This window comes from Melampsora larici-populina (assembly GCF_000204055.1).
Source record: "Melampsora larici-populina 98AG31 unplaced genomic scaffold MELLAscaffold_11, whole genome shotgun sequence".
NCBI lineage: Eukaryota > Fungi > Basidiomycota > Pucciniomycetes > Pucciniales > Melampsoraceae > Melampsora > Melampsora laricis-populina.
Genome location: NW_006768775.1, coordinates 174,937 through 198,128, shown reverse-complemented (window position 1 = coordinate 198,128; position 23,192 = coordinate 174,937). Strand labels below are relative to the sequence as shown.

Here is a 23,192-nt window from a genome sequence, read left to right as displayed (position 1 = left end):
AACAAATACGTTTCTTTGGATCTATTCATCTGATCTTTATTCTCTCTTTAATCTTAACAAACTGGGATCTATCAAATGAGACTGAAAATAACATATACTTAAAGAAAGGGTGATTATAATCTTGAAAGAATTACAACTCTTCTTTTGTGAAAGGAGTTCTTTGAAATTAAAAAAGGGTGATTACAAAAAAGAAACCATCATATATACGAATAAATCACATTACTTTTTAAGAAGAAAAATTGATTCTCATTCTCAGATGTACTTTCAAAAAGGTTTAACATTTAAAACCCATTTTGACTAATTAGATTCCATTCCTTTAGATAGTCTAATATAAACTTCTTTAAAGATCCCAAAAGTCTTGTAAGTTTAATGAATTTCACCTCCAAGAAAAATCTCGAATATATACAAACATCAATTCCGGACCCTTGAGCTCAAGTTGAAGTAACAGAGAACCAAAAAACCTCAAATTTCAGTTATTCAAGAACGACATTGTACTTCAACTTGATGGTAAAAACATTCTTGTGGAAATTCAATTAATGATAAAATGCTTTAACCTATTAGCCTTATGTATCTCAAGTTTAGTTTTTCTTGGTTATCTAATTACCCTTTAAACCACAATCCAGAACATAAAAACTTCTCTATATAAACACTTGATTTCTGTCTCTTTTGTGCATTCTCAAGTCGGTTTTCCAAAAGATTAACTCGATGTCCGAAATGATAAAATCCATCTGTATTTACATACTCCAGGGTAAAGTTTTGTTTTGAATTCTCATCATCATGATCGGAAATGAAATGGAAACCAAACCATTCTTCAACTTCTTCAAATTAAATTTCACATCCTTTCTAAATGATCAGAAAGCTTCGATAGTCGACCATGAATTCCGATTTCCGATTTACAAACAAAAAACAAGATTTTAAAGTTTGTAATGAGTGTGAAGATTTTTTACCATTTGTTTCCAAAGTTATCACCAAATAAAGATCTTGCAAGAAAGTATGTGAGTGTGTGAGTGGGTGTGTGAGTGTGTGAGTGGGTGTGTGAGTGTGTGAGTGATTCCAAGGGAAGAAATTCGACTTTGGAGATCACTCTTTCTTCCTCCGAGAATAAGAGTTTGAGTTTTTACAATTTCAAAGGTTTGTTTCTTACACTTCTTTAGATAGTGCAATGTAGACTCTTTTAAGGGTTTTACTGGGTTTGTTCTAGTATGGTGGTTATTCACTTTATCTGAGTCACTTATAAGTATTTTAGCTGATAAGTTATGCATTCAAATAGGTATTCCATTGAACAATTTGATTTCCAAGTTTACTACTGTGTTTTGCTGAGTGTATGCTTTTACATGGATACAAGTGTTTGGATGGAGGGTCTTCCTCAATGGTGATAGCGTAAATTGGATGTCTTTAACTAGTTCTGCAAGGGTACTGGTTGAGGTTCAAGAAGAACTATATCAGGTGAATGATATACCCCGTACCACGGTGTTTCTTATTTATTGGGAAGTCCATAGAGTAAGGAAGGAGAAAAAGTTATAAGCAGAGTCTATTACTTACGACTTATTGCTGATACATAATAAGTTGAAGAACGGAATCTGTAGGGAAATGACGAGGAGAGGACAGACTGTTTAGCTTTGAAGTTTTCTTGCTTTATATTTAAGAATCTTTCCAATATCACAACTACCGGAAATCCTTTGGATCATGAGAGTAGCTATGTAATTGGTAATAATGAAATATGTCACGTATCCGCAATATATGATATATTGTTTTTTACCAACTTGGATCGCTGCGATATGTATCCAACTTGGGATTCCATTGACTACATAGGGGCTTCTTTCCTTGCGTGCCTCTACATATGAGCGCTCCGGATGGAGACTTAAAAAATTAAGTCAAGTTTGGTTGTGTATTTTGATTGAATGATTTAATTGATAAAGATGTCAATGAATCTGTCACGAATTGAAATCGAAAAATAGAATCAAATGATGATTTTGGTTGTAAATTTGATCGAATCAAGATCGACTTTCACGATTTGTAAATCTACACACCCCATCGACTTGTCTTTTTTTTTCTTTTTTCTTTTTTTTTCTCCATTTTTCTTTTTTAAAATAAAATAAAATAAAATTTCAAATAAAAATAGACTTCATCCAATCTTACATAAGCCATCGATCGACTCATCTCCATCCATCCATCAGAAATCAAAAATCAAAAAGAGAATCATGAATTCGAATTCTAATAAACCAAGTTCAACTTCCAATTCCAATCAGTTTGAATTATTTAATAACAATCAGCCATCACAGCAACAAAGCCATCATCCAACCTCATCATCAACCAATAATAAAATGTTTAATAATTCAACTTCTCATCATGATAGTCCTACTTCAGTCACGATCACTTCAACTAATCATCATCAACTTGAATTAACTAAATCTACTCAACCTTTAAACCATCATCATCCTTTACTTAACAATGAACCTAATGATCTTTCGATTAAAAAGGAAAGAGGTCCTCCTAGCTTAAGAAAGGTAATTCAATCTAACTTCAGATCTTTGTTTACCATTTCATCTTTCCTCTTTAACACCTAAACCCTACTAATACTACTACTACTACCACTACATACACCCTTCAACTTACCTTTCACTCCTTTGTTTGGATATATTATACTTTGTTCTTCGATCGTCTTTTTGTTTATCTATACTTCAAAGTCGATCACCATCACATCCATCTGATCGTTTTCATCTACTATCATCATTCGAACTCCTCTTACTTTGATCTTTGATTGATCCTTTGCCTTTTCTGATCTTATCGGTTTTCGATTGTATTTCTAATTCCAAAAAAAGTCTTTTTTGACGAGTTTGTAGCTTTTTTTTTCTGAAACATGTTGATTGATGGTTCAACATTTTACCTTTTGACCACCTGTTTACCATTTCCGGTCATCTTAACCTTTTCTTAACATCTTTCTTTGATGATGATACGATCTTTGAGTTTCTATCTATATCCGTTCACCAAATCTGATTTCAACCTTTTGACTTACTCCTTTTTTTTGTTTCAACTGTTTTTGCTTTGGACATTTTCGATTATAGAAACAATCTCAACGATTCACCGTAGCTCATAATCAACCATCTCTTGAACCTTCAGTGCCTGCTTTACCACCTAGTTATCTATCTCATCATAATCATCCACAACCACAACAACCACAACCACCATCATCACAACAATATATTCGTCATCGAACACCTTCGATCTCTTCTGTCAGTGATTCGGAATATACTCCTACTTCGGATTTAGTTCATCCTCCCTACATGTCAGCCTCTTCAAACTCTTCAGCTGGTCAGTTTGCTACTGTCCCTTTTGGTGTCTCGGCTCCTGTCTCGCGTACCAATACCAATCATTCTGGAAATATCCCAAGCGTGTGTCTTTTTTTCCGCGTTCTCTCACGTATTCTTATTGATCTCTGACTCGATATTTGGTTGATTATCAAGTCCCTCGGTACTCCTCTGACTGGAAACAGTAGTCTTGTGCCAGGTAGTGCTGAATCTGATGATGAAGTCATTCCAACCGCAATTGTGATTAAGAACAGTTGAGTTGTGAAAACTTTGGATCGTTTAACCATTGGTTAGCTTGCTGACATGCTCTTTGCTTTTCACAGTTCCTTTCAGTGTCAGACGAGAGCAATTACTAGCTATATTAGATGATTTAATGATTCCAGCTCCCTATGCCTTCAGTAAGTCTACTCGACCTCTCAATACGTTTCTGGCAGATGGCTTATGTTTATGTTTTCGAATCGAATCACAGATTACCATTTTGATAATGGTGTCTTCCGAGGTTTAGCATTCGCCAACTTTCGATCTGCATCCGAGGCTGATGCAGCCGTAGCAGGACTTAACGGATTTGATATTACCGGACGAAAATTGAGAGTAGAATATAAGAAAGTTTTACAAGCAGGAGAAAAGGAAAGGATCGAAAAAGAAAAGGCGATCAAACGGATGAGAAGTATGCAGTTACAAAAGGAAACTGTCTTTGATCCTTATCATCATCAACAAGCACCTATGCCTTCTTCCTTTGCTTATCATCAACAAGATTCGGAACCTAATCAGATGTTACCCACTCGACCCTTTGTTCCGGAATTCTTGCAACAACCACCACCTTCGCAAAGTCAATCTTTACAAAGCTCGGTTGCCAAGGAATTAGATATGAACGATCCACAAACGCTTGAATTGTTTTCTAGGATTGTGATTTTCAAGGAGGATAACTTTCGAGACGAATTTGCGTTTGCGAAATCGTTGACGTCCATTCAAAGAAGAATAGTTCATCAGATTGCTAAAAAGTTGGAACTCGAACATCGATCTGAAGGAGTAGGAGACGAACGATTTGTGGTGGTGAGTAAACCATCGAAGAATGCTTTGTCATCCTTACGAGTGAAGAAATCGATGCCAGATATGAGAAGTGGAGAACCTAAGATGGTACATTCGTTGGGAGGTCGAAAGTCAACTGTGAATTTGAGATCGACACCTCATCATCATCATCAAACTACCACACCTGAATTAGAACATTCTTTTAATTCGCTCATGCTCAATCATCAACAAAATCATCATATTATTAGACAACCTAAAGGACCGGAAAGTGGAACGTTTAAAGGATTTGGAAAGTTTAGAAACCATCCCGGGATCGTCATTGATGATCATGATGGTAATAATCATATATGAGTTTGAAAGTAGATGAACCGAAGGAAAAAGGTTTCTTTTATTGTTTTATTTTTGCTTGAATTGAAACATGATGAACGAACGAGAGGGAGAGAGAGGAAGATAAAAAGGGAAGAAAAAATGAAAATGTGTTTTTGCTCAAATTTAGATTAAGTTTCTTGTGTTCTTTTTTAACTTTTTTTTTTTCATATCTTTACATTTTTTTTCTTTTCTAGTTTTTTTCTTTACATATCTTTTTTTTTACATTTTCTTTTCAATTTATATATATATATAATTGTTTTTTTTTACTTTGATTTCATTATTTCTTTTACTTTTTTGGTTTCTTTTTTTTGATTGTGAATGTGAGGTTTGTACTGAAGAAAGGTGGGTTGAGATTTTTTATTTTTTTTAGATATATTATATATGAGAAAAAAAAGGTTGAAATGTTTATTGAAGAACGAAAGAAAAAAAAATGTGTTTTTGGATGTGTTTTTTTTTCCTTGAATTGTGATTGTGATTGTTTTCTTTTTTTGGTTATGAGAATTTTTTTTTTGTTGTTTATTGAATTTTTTTTACTTTTCTTTTGAATTTTGAATTTTGGACTAGATGTGTGTTTTTGAATGAATGAATGAATGAGAGTTTTTTTTGTTATTTGGTTGATGGGTTTAAGGGTTTATGAAATTGATGAAATGGATGACTTGGTTGGTGGTTGAGTTTGTGTGATGATTGAAGGTTTGGAATGTATTGCAAGTGATATGTGATATGATGACATATGATGGAAGGAGATGACTTTTTTGCTTGTAGGCACGTCACAGAGAGATTGGTAGATAGATAGGTAATGGAAACAGAAAACAGAAAACAAGGGTTTAGAAAAAACAGTTTGAAGGTTGATTGATCATGTATGAAAGTTTGATTATTTAAAGAGAAAGAAATTAAAGGAATACAAAAGAATTGATTTGATGCATTTTCATGAGACTTGAAACCTTTTGGAACCCAAGCAAAATATCCAGTAGACCCATTTGTGAGTGAATTACCAACTATGAACAATTGGAGTTTGAGCTTAAGATTATCAAAGGACTTGGATTGGGCTACTTGTACTACATACCCAAGTAATTATCCAGAAAAAATTCACTTTGAGGTAGATTGGCTTAGGATTTATCTTGTGAATGTTTCAGCTGGTTCTATTATCCTTAATTTACAGCTCATCTAGCTGTGCTTTAAGATCTAGTACTACACCACTCGAATTGAGGGTCTGGCTAGTATGGAAAATCATTGAGGATTTGGATAAGGTTATTGGTTATTGGTAAGGTTTGGGATGAAGGTCATGAGGACTTATGGGATTTTCTTTGGTGTGATAGTCTATAGATGGGTATGGTTCAAGAGTGGGTCAGTGAGGTTTTAAAGATATTAAGGAATATTAAGTTTAAAGACAAATTAACTTTAATGCTAAGGAGTTTGAGGTTTGTGTGGGTTGGTGGGTTGTTGGGTTGGACCTGGTTACATGAAATTGAGGTTGGGTTTGGATTGGGTTTGGAAAATGGTTAATGAGACTGGAACACTTTCTGGAGTTGAGAATAGGTATGGAGCCTGGGTGATTCTAGCTAAAACTCATGATAGAGGTTTTTAGCTTGAATCGGGGCAGGAGCCCTAGTTGCAATGTAAAGGATAAAACTATACAGGATAGTGTCCTAGAAAGTACAACTGACTCAAAGGCAATAAAAAGGTCCGCTATGGGGCGGAACTAAAAAGTACAAGCCTCAATAAAAAAGGGAGAGGAGAGGTGGGTCGAAAAAATTGTTTTAGATGAATCAAAGAGTTCTAAAATCTATGAACAACTAAAGGAGATTGGGATCGAGTAATCAGAGGATACTAAAAACCTTTGAGATAATAAAGTGGGAACAAGAGTCCGAAGATCCACTTGGAGGATTATATATAGCATAATCGGAGATGGTAAAGAGCTCATTATTGTGAAAGGTAATGAGAGGAATTAGTAAGATTGCACGTGAGAGCAATCAACGCAACGCGAGTTGGCTTTTTCATCATTTCGTCAAGCTACGTCACTTGGCTCTGTAACCATTTCTTGTCTCTAGAAGTATCCTCCTAGTGCCCATGTTGTGTTGTGTTGTGTTGTGTGAGTATTATTTACACCTTGATTTGAAGAAATTCAATGTTTTGTGTCAAGGAGGAGTTTCTATATCAAAGCTTAGTAAATAGAAAAGATGTAAGACATAATATGTGAGATAAAAGATTGATATTTGAAAGAGATTTTTTATGAATGGTTGGTAATTTGTATGCTGGTCACTTGGTTTATTGTTTATTGATAAGTTCAAAGAAATGATGCTTGATGCTACTCCATACTTCTTGAAATCAGATTCAACGGTTTCTTGGAATTGATGGTCACTGTCAACACTGAGACAGCTAGACTACAACACACTACCATATGTTTTGTGTGTAGCGTAGCTGTATGTAGTTAACAAGAATCCGACCTTCATGATAGTGTAGCTTGTCAAGTTAAGCTACACTACAAGCTACTGTAGCTGATTTTTGTGGCTCTACACTACACTACAGGGCCAAAATTTGGTTAGCTGGACATTTCCTGGGACTGTGCGTAGGGTAACTGGAATTTGTTCATGCTGATTCATGTTAGCTGTAGCTTAGCCACATGTTTTTAGCTATGCTATCTTAGATTATCAGCTACAGGTAGATTAGCTGTCTCAGCGTTGTGACTGTGCAAAGGTACAGATTAAGTGTAAGAGATTTGGATTAATTCTTGAAGTTTTGACTGATAGGAAAAGAATGATGGTTGAAAGAATGAGATGAAGTGAGATGAAGGTATTTTTTGGCCTTACTCCGGGGCAATGGGCTTTCAATTGGATTTATTTGATTATGAAACATTCCAAGAACATAATGTAAAGCTTTTTTCTTTGATCCACCAAATCCGTGAAAGAAAGTAGTTGCTTTCGTGTTGAGCAGTCTCTGTTTTGATCTCAGCGCTTGTGTTACTCAGAACTGTCATGATCCATTTGTCATTTGAACATGTTATTTGTGGGACTTTGTGCATCAACTATCTGCACAAATACTGTTGAAGTAAATTAAGAACGGTATATGAGATTGCATGCAAGATAAAGGGAATTTCTTTATAACAAATCACAAAATAGATCCACAACTTTGAAATCCATCAAGGACCAAGCCAACCTCGACTTAACAATACTCTACCAATCTTTGCAGTCATGATGGCTACCGTAGTTTTCACTATAGTGTTCAAGGTAGAAAGACCTGGTATTAATTGAGCTTGACCAGATTGAGTTAAATCACTTGGGAAATTGTCTTGTTGTCTATTAGAATGTACGATGAGAAATGGAATTTATGAGTTTTTCTGATACCATGCATGGGTGAATTATGAGTCATTATTAAGGAATAGACCTACCTCCAGATTCGGTATTTACCATCTTCACATTTCTTTAGATCTATACGTACTAAAAGTCGTGCTGGGAGTTTTGTTGATGATAAGAATGGATTCCATCTAAAGTTAATCCATTCGGTAAGATCTAAGAAAATGTGTAAGATACGGTTTCAGAACTTTGCAAATACATTGTAGTTGAATGAAGAAGAAAAAGAATGCTAACCTATGGCACCTTGTGTCATATCTTCATTAAACATCACAGCATGGAAATCAATTTTATTGTTCACAGTCATCACTCGTCTAAGGAAAAAAGCTCAAGTCAGTGTAAGTCAGTTGCGATGGATGAATGAATATATGAAAACAAATGATGAATTTTATCACTAACAGCATTTTGTAAATTCCTTCCAAGTCATCTCTACCGTTCACAGAAGCGGGTTGATTGAGTACTGGATGTTCAATGGTAGCATCAGTAGTAAAATACCTATGCAACGAAATTGAAAAAGAATTAGACCATGAACTACACGATGCTTGAAAATAAATGAATATAGCTTACTTCCTGACATTTGCTGCGATCACACTTGCCTCATATGGCTCAGTGATGGATCGGACAACATCTCGGATCTGAATAAATAATACCAAACGATTTATGAGAAATCTTGAAATGGACACGGATTGGGTAAGAACTAACTTCTTCAACTGGGTTATCCATTTTTGAGTTTAGTTGATTGATTGATTGGTTGATTGAAAGTTGCAAAAAGAGTCAAATGTTAAGTTTGGTAAATGGGTTAGAAAGTATGATGAGTATTTGGATGAGAGATCGAATGGAACAACATATTGAAGCTTTTATACCATTTCCTCTGTACCACACTTGACCCAAGGTCCCTGAAGCTGACCAAGCGATGGCTTCCATACCACTGCCAGCTAACACTCGGAGTTAGGCCTTTGGTCCAAATCGCAAACTAGCTCGCCATGTAGGCCAGGTAAAGCTGGTACGAATCAATCATCACACACCTAAATGCCTTCCGAATGAAAAAGTAGCCTGAAAGGGGCTCGAATCTTAATCAGCCATCGTCTTCTGATCCGCTCTGTATTGCGTCAAATAATGGGTTGGAATCAGACAGGGGATTTATCCGATCAGTTCTACTTGTCTGGTCGTCAATCCTCAGAGAACTAGTCCAAATCGATTTCACGCATTAAAAGACATCAGTCGGTCGGAGAAGGTTCACTTTCATCAATCATTCAGGTTTTCTCCGTCACTCTATAAGAATTGTGAAATAGACAAATCGTTTGAAAACAATTTGAATCACCATGAGTGATGTGATAGATAATGAAGACCCTTGAGCAAGAAGGTCGATCAACAATCAGAATTTTGAACTAAACTACTCAGCCTGGCTCAGCTGGCACGCGAATCATTTTGTTCAAAAAGCTTTAAATCCGTCCGACCTCAAGCAAGCAGTCTTCAAGACCGCTGAGGCGCCATCCTTTCAATTCTGAGGCTCTGGTATATCGGTCATCATCTCATTTCGCCGTTCCATTTCGAACCAGACGCGCCGGGAAGCGCACTTTTTGGCTGGGGACACCGGGCCGCGAACGCACAAAAGAAAAACAAAGTGACAATTACATATTAGAATGAAGACTCATCCACAAACACCATATGCAAACCCAATTTCTCCCACACGATTATCATCAGCGTCCGTTCTGTCCACCTATTCCCTACGACATACAAGTAGCTTGAGTCCAATCCAGATGAACAATACAATCACTTCATCCAACGGACTGATAAATCCAAGATTTGTAATGCGTTGTTTAACAAGTTTGAAGTAAGTAGTACAAGATCATAGGTTCATTCTTGGCTATGTTTTCATTCTCTTCACATTTTTGTGACAGAGACAATTACAGTAACATTGTTTATGAATCAAATATCAACTACATAGTAAGTATACTGATTTGTAGTGATGAAAATTGGTGAATAACACAGAGGCCTTGTGATCAGGCAGAATTTCTTACCTTAGCTCCTGTGATGTAACATGATGTAACGATGTATAGATTCTCGGCCTGGTAAGATAGGATGATAAAATCTCTACTTTTTGCTTCAAGATGGTAAGCAAATCTACTCAGGATCTGCGGCTAGGAATTCTGAAGAGTGTCTAAATCTCCCCTACAACTAAAAAGCGTGGATTTCTAGCAGATGTGAATGGTGAACATGAACGTCTTCTTTGGGCTCTTGTAAACAAACATGGTTAAGATAATGAAAGGGTAAAAACAAAAGACTTGAAGCAATCTGTGAAATGAGATACGCTTGTTTTTAAAGTTACAATCTTAAGATCCATTGACTTGGATCACAACAGGTGTCTGTGGGTAAGGATCCTGGAGTAATTTTAAAAGAAGAACATTGATAGACCGAAATCAACACATTTCCGATTTTTTTAATTTACAAGAAAACTTATGGATAAAAGAACAAAAATCAATCTACTGACAAGGTATCCTACAAAGACTCCGGAGAATAGATTTCCATTATCAGACTTTGATTTTTTGTCTCGACATGTTCGGTCGATTTGCTAAAGTGAAGATTTGAGAAAACATCAACTCCAATATTTAGTCACATGTAGGTCAGAAATATTTAAAGATCACTTACAGTTAGAGCGCGTGTGAAGCCCAAGGTATCATCAAATTGCAAACGAGGCCCTGAACTATTTTAGAGAACCGTAGGTACAAACAAGTTTTGATCAAAATGTAGAATGTTCTCTGCACTTGAAGACGAGAGAGTAGCTTACGTCCAAAAGGTGATTTTACAAAGTCCGACAGTATAATATTCATGGGCCCCACTCGCATGATGGAATTTGTTGTTTTCTGTAGACGAGAATCCTGTTTCCAAGGTGGTTTGACAATATGATAGAAGTGATTCACCTTGGCAGTCGGTGTAGATGACGCTGAATGCCAGTAAAGGTGTAGCAAGGGCCAAAAGACAGATTGTTTTGAAAAGCATAATGTTCGGATAAGTTAAGTCAAAGGAAGGTGTGTGTGTGGGACAATGCTGAGAGGGGCTGAGTGACGATGGCCGCGTTTTTGAGGACTTCGAAGAGCCTTTGAGGCATTTACATTGTTTCAAAACAATCCCTTCCCAAGCCATTCCATTAAGCAAAACAAGCGGAAATCTGGAATGAATCTGTCCGCATCAGGTGACATTCATTTGCTTTGTTCATCAGGTGATTCCACAATCAAATCCATGAAACCCCCACAGATGTAAACGAAACATGCAACATCCACTCCCTACCTCGCAAGTGCAAAGTCACAGGCAAAGAACTCGTCGGAGAGATGCTGTGTGTGGTCAATGATACAATGCTAGGATGCAGTACGTCCAGGTGACAGGGACTTGAATGAGCATTTTTCATCGTGTCTTACATCTGTCTAAGAAGTGCTTGGCTGTTTTCACCTCTTCTCATATCTTCTGCTCGGAGCATGATCGTGGGTATTTTTTACCCACGCAGAAGAGGGCGAAACCTGTTTTACTGATAGCATACAGGATTTGTGGTGGAGGGCACCTTTCACCTTGAGACAAGTCGTCTTTCTTCATCATCGATGTTCTTGCCCTACGTTGTACATGATTCATATCCGGAAATTACGAACGTGTTGTGTTCAATTTCCCTAATACCGGGGCTTTCAGGCAAGCGAAGCCCCTGGTCAAGGTCATGATCGCGAACACTCACACTTTGAACACGCTGGATGTTTTTTACGTGCGCTCATGAACCTCCTTGGCCATGTCAGGCTATGTAATCATCTGCTATGAGAAACCTTCACTGCTCGTGCATGTCGTTTCGAAAGGATTTGGATACATATTTAGACATAACAACAAAAAGAACTGAATGTGAGATTCAGACATTGGATGCGGTGTCTTATCAGATCCTCAATGCTCTCTCTATTTTGCTTGTGTAGAAAATAAACCGCGATCGAGTTGAACCAAAAAAAAGTGAGCGAGGGCGGAGCACTCCGTCCGTGGCTTTTATTGGCCCTGCGGTCCGTAATTGTCTTCCACCCGATCATCGGGTAGAACTTGATAGAAACTGCAGCCAGGTATTTTGGTGCTTGACGACAATTCTCAACTCATCCATCAAACGAACATCCATCCATCACCTTTCAATCTTCGAGCACTCATCTATCCCTTACCTTCGAAAAGCTTTAATACCTTCAAACAAACATGGGCTCCACTACTGATTGTGCGTAACTTGCCATTTCTACCACTCTTGACGAACACCATTGGTTGGACTGACACAGCCCAGCGACCTCCGATGGAATGGCACATCTAAGCATCTGTTTTCCTTTCTCAAACCATTCCTTTGTTATCTACAGGGGATTCTCAAGTCGTGATTGGCAACCGAGCCAAAGGACCGAGGGTGGTGAAAGACGAGTCCGTTGTGAATGCAGCTAGACGAGCTGGAGTGGCTGTTGGTACTGAGAAGAAAAGTGCGTGATCATCGGAGTGATATTGCCCACATAGAACACTTGAAGGCGACTTACGCTTGATATATCTCGTAGCGGTTATTAACGCCGGTCACGCCGGGCCTGATCACCAACGTATCGCCAAGCTTGATCGAGTCAACGAAGTCGCACCACCTCCAAAGGTCTCACCCTCGGTAGGAAAAGCGATGAGTCAGGCACGAATTGCTTTGCAAATGACCCAGAAGGACCTCGCTACCAAAACTAACGAGAAACCCAGTGTCATCAATGATTACGAGGTCTATCACCTATCCCACTCTCTTGCCGAACGTACCGATGAATGTAGCTGCTGACATATGCTGCTGTCTCAATTCTTTAGGCCGGTCGTGCTGTCCCTAATCCTCAGATCTTGGCTAAGTTTGAACGTATCTTGAAAGTCAAATTGCGTGGAAGCGACATCGGCAAGCCCCTTGCACCTCCGTCAAAGAAGGCATGATAAGATACCCCACAGCCTCCTCAAGTTTTTAAGAGATGAGCAAGTAAAGGCCTAAGGGCACTTTATAAAACAAAGAGCTTCTGTAACACCGGGCGAGTCATCTCACACAAGTGGCCGTATTCCGTCCATGCTCATGCCTCAAACTTCATTATCCTTTGTCCGATTGTACATATGCGCAACTGTGTATATCCCCGATTTTGCTCACTCATTGTCCACTTGAGTGCAGTTTTTTACTTTTGGCTTTTTTGACCGCTGTTGTTTATTTTTTAACCCTGTGTCCTCTAAATATGCATCCTTGCGCATAATGTGTCATTCTATCCTTGCACTTGATAGCAGAATCCCGTTGAAAGTCCAGTTTGACCAAGCTCTGAGACTACTCCAAAGTCAGACATATGATGCCTATATGCTATTGATAGCCCATTGACCCAGTCAGTACCCCATAACCTCAAAGTCCACAATACGGACTGATGTACATGGTTACCATTTCACTGGATCTGCTTTCATGGTATCGCGAGTTCCTCAAGTCAAAGTCAACATGTAATTTGATACTTTTGCGCAAGAAGGACATGGTGCATTGAGTCTTGCACATTGCTACATCAAAGACCATCCATCCATGGCTCCCTCCCTCCCTCCATTGTTACTGACACAGTTTAATTGTCCTTTAAATTCACAACCTCCATGTACAATGCTATGATGAGAAGTGATATAGACTGTGACAATGCATGATAGCAAAACCTAGCCAAAGCAATATCAAAGTTATTGAAGGCATAAGAATCTATGTAGACCCCTTGATAATCTCTGGCAGTTCAGGCCACAATCCAACATTTAAAGGTCACTGTAACCACCTTAAGTTCTTCAATTGTCAAACTGTAAATTGATCAGAGGCGTCAATCATAAGATGAAAACTTGTTTAACTCCTGATACTAGGCGATGACCCAGGGTTTAGAACATGGATGAGATCACAATTTTTGCAAGTTGAGGATTATTGATTGGCTTCTCTTGAATGCTGTGTCATGTGGTTCTCTGGAAGGGATGATCAATATGGTCAGTTTTTTTATGAGGAATGCTTCATCTTTGTCCTGCTTTCTTATTGCTAAAGTGAACATAAAGCTAGCTTTCAAACCCTCTAATAGAAGAAAAGACAGCCCTCAGAGGCAAAACTAAACCACAAGATCATGACTAGACAAACAGAAACTGTAGCCGCGGAGATTATAGACGTTGTGAACCAACAACAGGAGGGAATAGCCAACACTTGAATAGGAACCAGTTGATTAGGTAACTGGTCTAGACATGTTCATACCAAAAAATAAGAGTATATCATAAGATAGATAATCAGAAACAATGGCATGGATCAAGCTCAATTGCACATCATCCAAGCAGGATACATTATGTGACAAGAAATGGCATCATTTCACGGCTATCCACCGTGTTGAGATCACACCACCACAATGTGATCATAGTTCATCCCCATTTCTTTTGTCAGCTTTTGTGTCATGACAATGAAATGTTTATCTCAGTTGGTTAGAGTTGAGACTTGAGGAGATGAACAATTGCAGGCTCCGGGATCAAGCGCAGTGATATTTATTTGAACCAAATGATATTGATCTTGATGTTGGAGAAACGATAGACAGTCTTTGGGAGCAAAAGAAGGATGTGTGTCAGACATTCAGGTTTAGAATTTTTCCGGTCGGGTTTTGGGTACCTCATACAAATGAGCGCACGAGTGAAATGGGATGATTGTAGGAATTCCTCATAAATATGGGAATGTCTCTGGTGGCTGTACTATCAGGGTTGTAGATCAAAGTTGTGTTTGATTTCAGATGGTGGGATTCCTCAAGGGGTTCATCTGATGAACTCCCAATCAGCTCTCCTCGAGACAGGTGGTCAGTCAAGTGGATACATGAGGAGCTTATTTTGGGTTTTGTTCCAAGTTGTCACATGAGAAACGTTTCAAGAGTGTCGCAAGCTTTCATAGAACATAGATAGGCGGGTTCACAATAGGATACGACACACAAATTAGCGATCACTCGGCTTGCTCGGTTTTAAACTGCTAGGGGCACTGGGTGTCTCGACACCAAAAGATTTACTAATTTGTCTCTTGATTTCTGGATGAAAGGAAGTAGACAGATAAATCACGCAAAAATTTAGAAAAAACGAGAGATAAGAAAAAAAGCTATAACGAGGCCAATGAAACAAATTATGATACGAGAAGGACCAAAACGTATACACAAGTTTAATAGTAAGAGTATGAACCGTTGACCATGATTAATGTTTAGACTGTGGAAATCCAGCAATATCTTTAGGGATGACAAAGCTTGGAGAAAGTTTGAATACTTTGTCTATCTACATGATCGATTACTTGCCAGTGCCGTTGTTGGCAGCGGCAGGTGGGGCACCGGCTGCTGGGTCGTTGAGGGCAGTGTCATTCATCATGATACAAAATTGGCAAGCTGTGAAGTTCAAATATAAATCGAAATGCAATCAGATAACTGGCACGGCCATCAGTAAAATGCTACCTAAACTTACTAGCAAATCCGGTGCAGGTACCAGTGCAGCTGTAACTCTGGTCCTTGGCGTCAGTGCAGACTAAAGAGCGGAGATTGTGTTCAAAGTTAGCAAAAGGTCATATCCAAGGGCAAGCTAGTTTGGATTGGAGAGTTAATTAATGATATGAACTAACGTGATTGACGGTTAGTGTCGTTGTGGTCTGGGAAGAAGTAGTCGCTTGCGCATTGCACTGAGGGAACAGTGGTGTTTGAGACGATAGTGTCGTTTGATTTGGGGTCGGGGATCAAAAGGTTGCAACTAGAACATGCTGGTGAGGTGCAAGTGAAGAGTAGAAGAATATTGTTAAGCAAGACGCCGGAGCTGAGACACCAGTACAATATCTAGTTGAGGGTTGGTTGGTGGTACTTACTGGGCAACCCGCTGCAGCTTTCGGCTTGGCAATATGCTCCTTCGGGGGTGTCGAATGCCTTACAACCCGCCTCGGTGACTAAAATAAATTAATCGGAAGACTTGTCAGTGCCAAAGCGTGTAGGGTTGAGCACGTGTAGTTGGATAAGGGAGCAGTTACTCACTGTTAGCGGTGTTGCCAGCAGTAGAATTGTCAGCTCCAGTGCTGTCGTCCGGTAACAACAAGAATGCTTGAGTGCAGGCCATGGAAATGATCTTGGGATCGGTGCCGTTGGCCGGGGGCGTGTTGTTGGTCGGGGGCCCGGGTGGAGGGGGGGTGCCGGAGCTGGAATTGGTGGCATTCTTGGCCCCCTCAGTCACTGGGGGTGGAATGGAGAGTCCCGCATCGGCACTGACGGTGAGAGCAAGGTTTAAAAGAATGAAGGAGGTTGCAGCAGCAACAGTGTTGATCATCATGATGGAATAGGAATTGGTTGAAAAAATATAACTGCAGGAGTAATAGATCGTCGAGTTGAGAGCAGGAATGAAGCAATGAGGATCGCAATCAGGTCGAATTTATGTAACAGAGAAGTGGTTTGTTGTTTTCCAGAACGAAGGGCCGGCAATGGTAAACTTTTATAGACGCTGAATCTATGAATCGCCATGAAACGCATTTCGGTTGGAAACGCAGAGGTACCAAGAAGACTGAGTGAGCACTACCCTGCCTATCTTCGGCGTTTGAGGCTAGCATCCCTAGTCACCAAGCTTTCTTGGATAGATTGGGAAGAATCGTCTGTGGCTCTACGGCGAGGTTACATTCAGTTAGAAGAATGCACCCCTCGTTACACTCTAAGATGATGCTATCCGACTCCTAGTTACGACTTCGGCCCCCAGACAAGGCATCAAACGCGTCAAGAATCGACCCACGTATCCGGATAAAATATGAAGACCCGCTTGTCTGATGCTGTTGCCTTTCAACCAAAATGGTATGATCACCTGTATGGAGTAAGCGATGTCAAGCCCGACATACCCTATTTCATCCTCAAGGACATGATTCAAGAAATCGGGGTATATTCTTGACACCTGATTCTTGCTGGTCGACCGCGAAGTGTGTCAGTAGTGATTCAGGGTTTGCTCTGCCGAGACGGGTTCGAGTTCACTCAGGGACCTCGCAGCTTTCTTGTGTGATAAACAAGTCTACCCTTCCGGAGCTTTGTCCTGGATCTTGCAAATTACATCTCCAGCTCGTCTGCTGCAAGATTGTTTCACGATCGGTTTGGCAGAGAGGTGGACACCACAGATAGATATTTGAATCCTCAACAAATTTGTGACGTGTTGCTGGCGCCCCCGAAAGACCGCGTCATGGGGAAATTTTGAAGCCTCTCTGGTGTGTGGCATTCGCTCCCACGAGCAAGTGTACTGGCGAGGTTGCAACTAAGCTTGCGATTCAGCGATCATAGTTTGATCGTGCATCCCAGATTCCCCAAGGATTTGATTGGCCCACAGGTATGGCAGCCATAGCTATGTATCGTATGACCAGAGCTCTTGAAACCTTCTCGAGACTCGCGTCTCTGTCACTTTGTGATCTATGCCTACGACTTCACAACCATTGTATTCTGGTGACTCGCATTGGAACAGTCACTCAAGGTCCATGTATCTTGAAGTCCATATAAATCCTTGTAATCACAAAACCAAGTAGGTTGGAAAATTAGAGTCGGACAATTATCCGATAACAAATTGTGATAGCGTGGTGAGGTGCAGTCGAAAGTGAACACAGGAGTGCATTTAGGCCTCGATCAAAGAGATTCATCTACTTTGTGGAGTCATAAAGAATTTATACATAAGGATGGTTGGTTGCTTGTTTGGAAGTCATCTCCTTGGCTCTTTTTGTTTCAAGAGATTTCTTGGATATCCAAGGATCCCAATAACTATCAAGAATTCAATTTCCCAAAAATCAAACAAAAACCCTAAATACAAATCTATAACTAGTCCTTTTTTCTTATACTATCATCCAAAAACAAGAAACCGAATTTCCATCTATAATCAGTTCCTCGAGCCTAAATCTTATCAATATTCTAAACCTTTTGTGTAAACAACAATCACAATAATGATGAATCAAGAAAACATGAAAAAAAAACTCTACCCGCAAAAAACATCTATATGTAGGATTTAGGTATATAATCCAGCTCTTATCTTTGATTTCTCAATCGCATGTTCAGTCAAGACTAGAAAAATTCAATACCCGAAAAGATGGAAAAAGGGTGTAGATGTGGAAAAAGGTCAACGACTGAACTGAATTTTTGGTAAGTCAAGTTGTTTAAAGAAAAGTGGAATCACATACCCGGATCAACAAAATCGTTCAACTTTGAAAAATCAAGTCAACAAAAAGCAAAGTCAGTTGTGAACCCATCAATTTTCTCATAACCCATAATAGCTCACCAAAACAACGAGACCTGTCACAAAGATTATAAACATTAGTGATAAACCATATAAAAGTACAAAACAAAATATCAACACATACCAGGTTCAACAAAATGTCGTTCACGTATCCAACGATATGTATGAGGATCAACAGTAGCTTTAGTGTAAACAAGCAAAGAAGAAGCTTTCGAGTATGTTAAAGAAGTTGCAATATCATCTGAAATACCTGTTCTCATCATGTTGTGCATCATTTTTTTCATCAGCTTGCATGAAAGTATTTTAAACCTCAAAGAGAGCGCTACAAAACCTAAGGAATATACACTCAACTCTTGGTAGGCGTAGCCTAAAAGTCAAGATCAAAGTAAGTAGAGGTAAGAGAATGGTGAAGATCTGGGGCATCTGAATAAGAAAAGAGAGCTTAACTTGTAATTGATATATGGTGCCTGGCAAAGGTTTGTTCTGGTCTAATCTATCTGAGCTTTGTGAAACTGAATTCCTAACATAAGTTCTACTAAGAGCATTGAGGATAGGTTCAGGTCGATCTAAACATGTCAAAGAAAAATGAGACATAAGTATCCCGGTATACTTTTGCTTGTGGCCAGGTGCTCGAATGCGACAGACCTGTATCATATGAAACATGATCTTCAAGTTGAAAGCAACAGCGTAAGTTGGATGCTGAAGCATTGTTGAAGAAGTCAACAGAAAATCTCACCATATGAATCATCTCTGATCCAATCCCAGCCTTGCTCAGGCTCTTCACCCATTCGATGAATGATAATCAATCTGACTCCTTCAGTAAGGAGTTTTCCAATCGGTCTATCTAGATCAGAAGGGCCTCCGACTTTGATTCGCTTTACTTTAGGTTCTAGTAGAGTAGCTTCAGCTCGAGCTTCTTCAACTGCTAACGATAAAGCTTGTCGAGTTGGGATCATTGAAGGAACCGGTATTGAATCTTTTCGCCATGTAGTCTTCCGCGCAATAAAACCTAAAATTAAATGTAATGTAGCTTTAGTCAGCCGGAAGCCAAAAAAACACTACCTTAGTAGACGATGCGCTGTCAGTATGGCTTACCATCACTCTTGAGCTAGTCCGATGATCCAGGCACACAATTTCATCACAATAGCAAACAGTTCATCAGATACATGGAAAGATCGCGACAAGTCGCTTACAACAGGAACCAGGCTCAACATTATTACTTACTTCAAATACTACAATCTCTTTGGGATGCAGCGCCAAGAATTTGAATGTTTCAATGAGCGCTGATTCATACTCATAACCAGGTACGCATCTGTAGATACGTGTCAAGTTGATGATCAGAATTGTGTGAAATACATAGTATCTTGAAAAACTTACGCATGTTGATGATGAATCTTTCCTTTTTCGCCATTCACGCATTCATGAAAACAGTATCCTGGTCTGTAATATACCAAAAGACGTCAACAAAGTTTCTTATTCAGTGCTGCCATATCAAAAAGCGTAAATGTTTACCTGAAGTCAAAGAACCTGTCCTTCCGATCGATGTCAGTTCGTGAATTCTTTTTTGACACTAAGATATTGACACTAACCTAGCCCCACTACGAAGTTGATCATAGAAGTGATCCTTTTGAGTATTTGCAACATTACAAATCGCATTCTCCAAGTCAATATTGAAAGTCTTCAATAGTCGTGTAAGGACATGAACGAAAGTCATTCCATGATCAACCATAAAACTTCCACTGGAAAGCAAAATTGATCAGTATAAATCTTGTGTAAGGATCCTCATCGCTGAGATCACAGATGGTCATATTACTGAAGATATATGAAAATGCCATTCTTACATGCTTGAGTCTAACTTCATCCTCGTAATCATCTCCACAAACCTATACGTGTTTCAAATAGCCATATAACAGTCAGCAGTAGTTGGACTAAATTCAAAGTATCAAGACGAACCCCGGGTTTAAAGGCGTAAACATTCCTGAATCATGTGACCCTTGTAAGACAAGACGTGAGAATGGAACCTCTAGCCATCTGTAGAATACCCAACATGTTTGATTAGAATACGCATCGAGAAAATGGCTACAGAGTAGACACCTTACCGAGCATCGCTAGCGATTAAATCGCCAAGCCATGTGCTATAATGAGGCGTTACGTAGGCATACATCTTGTGATAGATAAAGGAAGCATTAGTATCCAAACGCCAGCAGTTTAGATTTATGAAAGGCTCACGGAATGCCGCTTTCCCATTCGAGAGTCGTGAAACCCGTACGCCAGTGATAGGTTCAACTCAGGTAAGAAAATTGATTTCGATTCTGATGTAGAAGCCAAAGGTAGTCGTTTATCCCCTTCTGAACTATTTGTGTTACCAGACCCGTGGAGTTTAGTTCAATGAAATATAACGCATCTCAAAGAAGTTTGATAATATCAAACCTTACACTAGGCCACTGATCGAAGGAAGGAGAGTAATTTGAGTTCATATTTCTGGCATAGCGCATCAGAATGAGAGACTGACCTCAAGGGGTTGATTGTCACCGATCCTGAAACAATATTGAAATCACAACACGCCCATATCAGAAATTTGAGGCACGAGTACCAAGAAAATACGAATCGTGGATATGATTTGCCATAAAACAACAATTTACTCACGATTGAGGACAGGTTGTGGATGATGACGATGTTGAACGCAAACAGAAGATGGGAGACCCTCAATGCCTCCCAAACTGTGTTCAGAGCGAGTGAATTGCCCGCAATTATCAGGCATACCGAGTGTACTGCGCTGACCTTCATGATATCTTCCATCCTTTCCAGCCCTGAAGGAAACGGTGACAAACGGATGAGAAACGTAGGAAGATAGAGTGATTCCTTTGGTAGGAACCATAATCAAAGGCTTAAAAGGTGTATCGTCCACTGTGTTTTCTGCGTTGATCAAGTTTGCAGTAGTAAGACGGTATGTCACTAAAGCAGGATTGATCCCAGAGACTTCAGCTGTGCCTAATAAGCCTGAAGGCATTGGTTTATCAGTACTAGAGTCAAGGTCAAATCGACCAATCAATGCGGTGATAACATGACCAGATCGATCAAGTTTGATATAACATTGTAAATGTAGAACATATCCGTCTGGCTTCATAATATCAAAGTAAATCCATCCTGATGGTGCCTTTCGAGACTTTAGACGTCCCAATTGAGGTATAATTCCAATTTCGATTAACGGTCCTTGTAGCTTCTCAGACATCGGTGGAATTGAAGATTCGTCGAAATAATTTCCACCTATACAGACCCCATGATATATTTAGTTCAGCTAACTTTTTTCAACCCCTTATGAAGATTTTTGTAAGAAAAAGATAAACGTACGAAAATGTGATAACAAATAACTAGTTTTTCCTCGACGTTTTGTTTTGGTTGGCCATTGTACCATTTGAATTGTCCAACCTGTTTGATTTTCGATTTGTAAAGAAGCTGCAATTTTCACTGTTGGTATAGCAGGTTGAAGAGCGCCCATCATAAGGCTTGCAGACGCAAGTGACGCAATAGACTTGTGTCCATTTAATCTAGGACTATTGGCTGGTGAGGGGTAAAGACTTGAAGAGCTACTCTTGCGGGAATGGTCTAAATGATCATGGTTTGCCTCTCGTCCATCCGCTCTGGTATAACCGCCAAACAAATTCTCCTCATCTACTATTGTGCTCGTACCATCGCCTCCAGATGACTCTTCGCTATCAAATAGAGTCTCGCTTTGGGTTCGGGCATGTGAAGGACGAAGGAAGATCGAACTGGCGATTTTTCGTAATCTAGATGGGCTCGATTCTTTACGTGCTCTTGGCAGCGCTGTTGAAAGGCTATCAAGTTCAAATGAAGTCGTGGTTGAGTCCTTTGTTATACCTTCTGGATCAACACATATCTCTCGATCTTCAAAGAGTGAAGGACGATTTGGTTGTATTGGTGTAGGTGAACTTATGTCCAAAACAATCGAAGTACCAATGGTAAGGTTTCCAAGTGACGGTTTGGATGAAGATCGGTTCGAAGTGTTTTCCACCATGATCAAAGCCAATGAGACGGCGATGAGATGAATTCGTATTATTCGTATTCAAGAGAATGACTTTGTATAAACTCTGAAGCTGACCACGGCAAACAGAAAGGGCAAAGAATGTGTGCGCCAAATCACCACACCAAATCTCAAACTTTGAAACTGATCCAATAATAAGACCTGATCACGTGTTGTTTTAGTACGACTGCGGCAGTCCTCTCGACGTAGTTTCTTCATCGAAGCTCATGAAATTTGAATTCAAGCACACCGACGCACCTCACACCTGCGTAAAGCCAATTCGTGCGTTTTCTTCTGGCGCTCACAGAAAGTAATTTCAAGTATGTAATGTTGAAGGCTCTTGAGGATTTAGCTTCATTCTTCAATGCCTTTCAACTTGCAAAGAAAACAACTCTCTTCTCTCTGAAGATCTTATTCTTGGCTTGGAACAATTTGTCAATCTTTTGATGGCCATTTATACTTTGATGAGCATTGATGCATACTTCCTGGTGGTGGAAAACGAGGAAGAAAATTGCTCCTATTTATATACAAGATGTGATTTTCTCAATAGAGAGTATATGCAAAGCTTGAATACCCTTTAGCTTATGTCTTATTCATCACCTTTCTGCAGTGTCTACATATCTGCCTCCACATATTACCATCTATTCTATTGATGCCTTGCGGTATTATCTTTCAAATTTATCCCGATTAACGCTGGATCATCCAAAGATTTTATAGTACTCAAAATTACGTATTGACAACTTGTGTTACACTTTCCAGACGTTCTTCGCTTATCTCTGTCTTAAAATAATCCTGCAGCCTGCAGTCATGAAGATGTATACTTGCAGCCGTAGCCGATTCTGCACATGGAGCTAGACCTCA

The 23,192-nt window shown here is 39.4% G+C and overlaps 6 protein-coding genes across 6 annotated transcripts; 2 read left to right on the top strand and 4 right to left on the bottom strand.

Moving 5' to 3' along the window:
- Positions 1–2,175: 2,175 nt before the first annotated feature.
- Positions 2,176–4,688, top strand: MELLADRAFT_115949 (uncharacterized protein; the record flags this gene model as incomplete). The annotated part of the gene is made up of 5 exons (XM_007408238.1): positions 2,176–2,507; positions 3,066–3,392; positions 3,465–3,561; positions 3,632–3,706; positions 3,778–4,688. The coding sequence occupies 5 exons, from the start codon at positions 2,202–2,204 to the stop codon at positions 4,686–4,688; spliced, it is 1,716 nt and encodes a 571-aa protein (XP_007408300.1).
- A 3,154-nt stretch (positions 4,689–7,842) lies between these two features.
- Positions 7,843–8,776, bottom strand: MELLADRAFT_84593 (uncharacterized protein; the record flags this gene model as incomplete). Its single annotated transcript, XM_007407955.1, has 6 exons — positions 7,843–7,999; positions 8,092–8,212; positions 8,291–8,367; positions 8,453–8,548; positions 8,621–8,688; positions 8,756–8,776. 6 exons carry the CDS (start codon positions 8,774–8,776, stop codon positions 7,843–7,845), a joined length of 540 nt encoding a protein of 179 aa, XP_007408017.1.
- A 1,610-nt stretch (positions 8,777–10,386) lies between these two features.
- MELLADRAFT_104799 (uncharacterized protein) lies at positions 10,387–11,053 on the bottom strand (the record flags this gene model as incomplete). The annotated part of the gene is made up of 4 exons (XM_007407954.1): positions 10,387–10,434; positions 10,545–10,625; positions 10,703–10,757; positions 10,842–11,053. The coding sequence occupies 4 exons, from the start codon at positions 11,051–11,053 to the stop codon at positions 10,387–10,389; spliced, it is 396 nt and encodes a 131-aa protein (XP_007408016.1).
- Positions 11,054–12,262: 1,209 nt separating this feature from the next.
- Positions 12,263–12,997, top strand: MELLADRAFT_104798 (uncharacterized protein; the record flags this gene model as incomplete). The annotated part of the gene is made up of 4 exons (XM_007408239.1): positions 12,263–12,281; positions 12,415–12,528; positions 12,601–12,800; positions 12,881–12,997. The coding sequence occupies 4 exons, from the start codon at positions 12,263–12,265 to the stop codon at positions 12,995–12,997; spliced, it is 450 nt and encodes a 149-aa protein (XP_007408301.1).
- Positions 12,998–15,352: 2,355 nt separating this feature from the next.
- Positions 15,353–16,369, bottom strand: MELLADRAFT_104797 (uncharacterized protein; the record flags this gene model as incomplete). Its single annotated transcript, XM_007407953.1, has 5 exons — positions 15,353–15,447; positions 15,524–15,583; positions 15,678–15,812; positions 15,915–15,992; positions 16,078–16,369. The coding sequence occupies 5 exons, from the start codon at positions 16,367–16,369 to the stop codon at positions 15,353–15,355; spliced, it is 660 nt and encodes a 219-aa protein (XP_007408015.1).
- A 1,692-nt stretch (positions 16,370–18,061) lies between these two features.
- Positions 18,062–22,325, bottom strand: MELLADRAFT_84590 (uncharacterized protein; the record flags this gene model as incomplete). Its single annotated transcript, XM_007407952.1, has 22 exons — positions 18,062–18,117; positions 18,234–18,255; positions 18,332–18,345; positions 18,414–18,539; positions 18,641–18,656; positions 18,737–18,855; positions 18,935–18,955; positions 19,026–19,298; positions 19,385–19,397; positions 19,514–19,601; positions 19,667–19,729; positions 19,802–19,816; positions 19,879–20,028; positions 20,131–20,172; positions 20,243–20,320; positions 20,389–20,453; positions 20,519–20,642; positions 20,720–20,733; positions 20,802–20,826; positions 20,936–20,993; positions 21,071–21,556; positions 21,641–22,325. 22 exons carry the CDS (start codon positions 22,323–22,325, stop codon positions 18,062–18,064), a joined length of 2,553 nt encoding a protein of 850 aa, XP_007408014.1.
- Between the last annotated feature and the right edge of the window lie 867 nt (positions 22,326–23,192).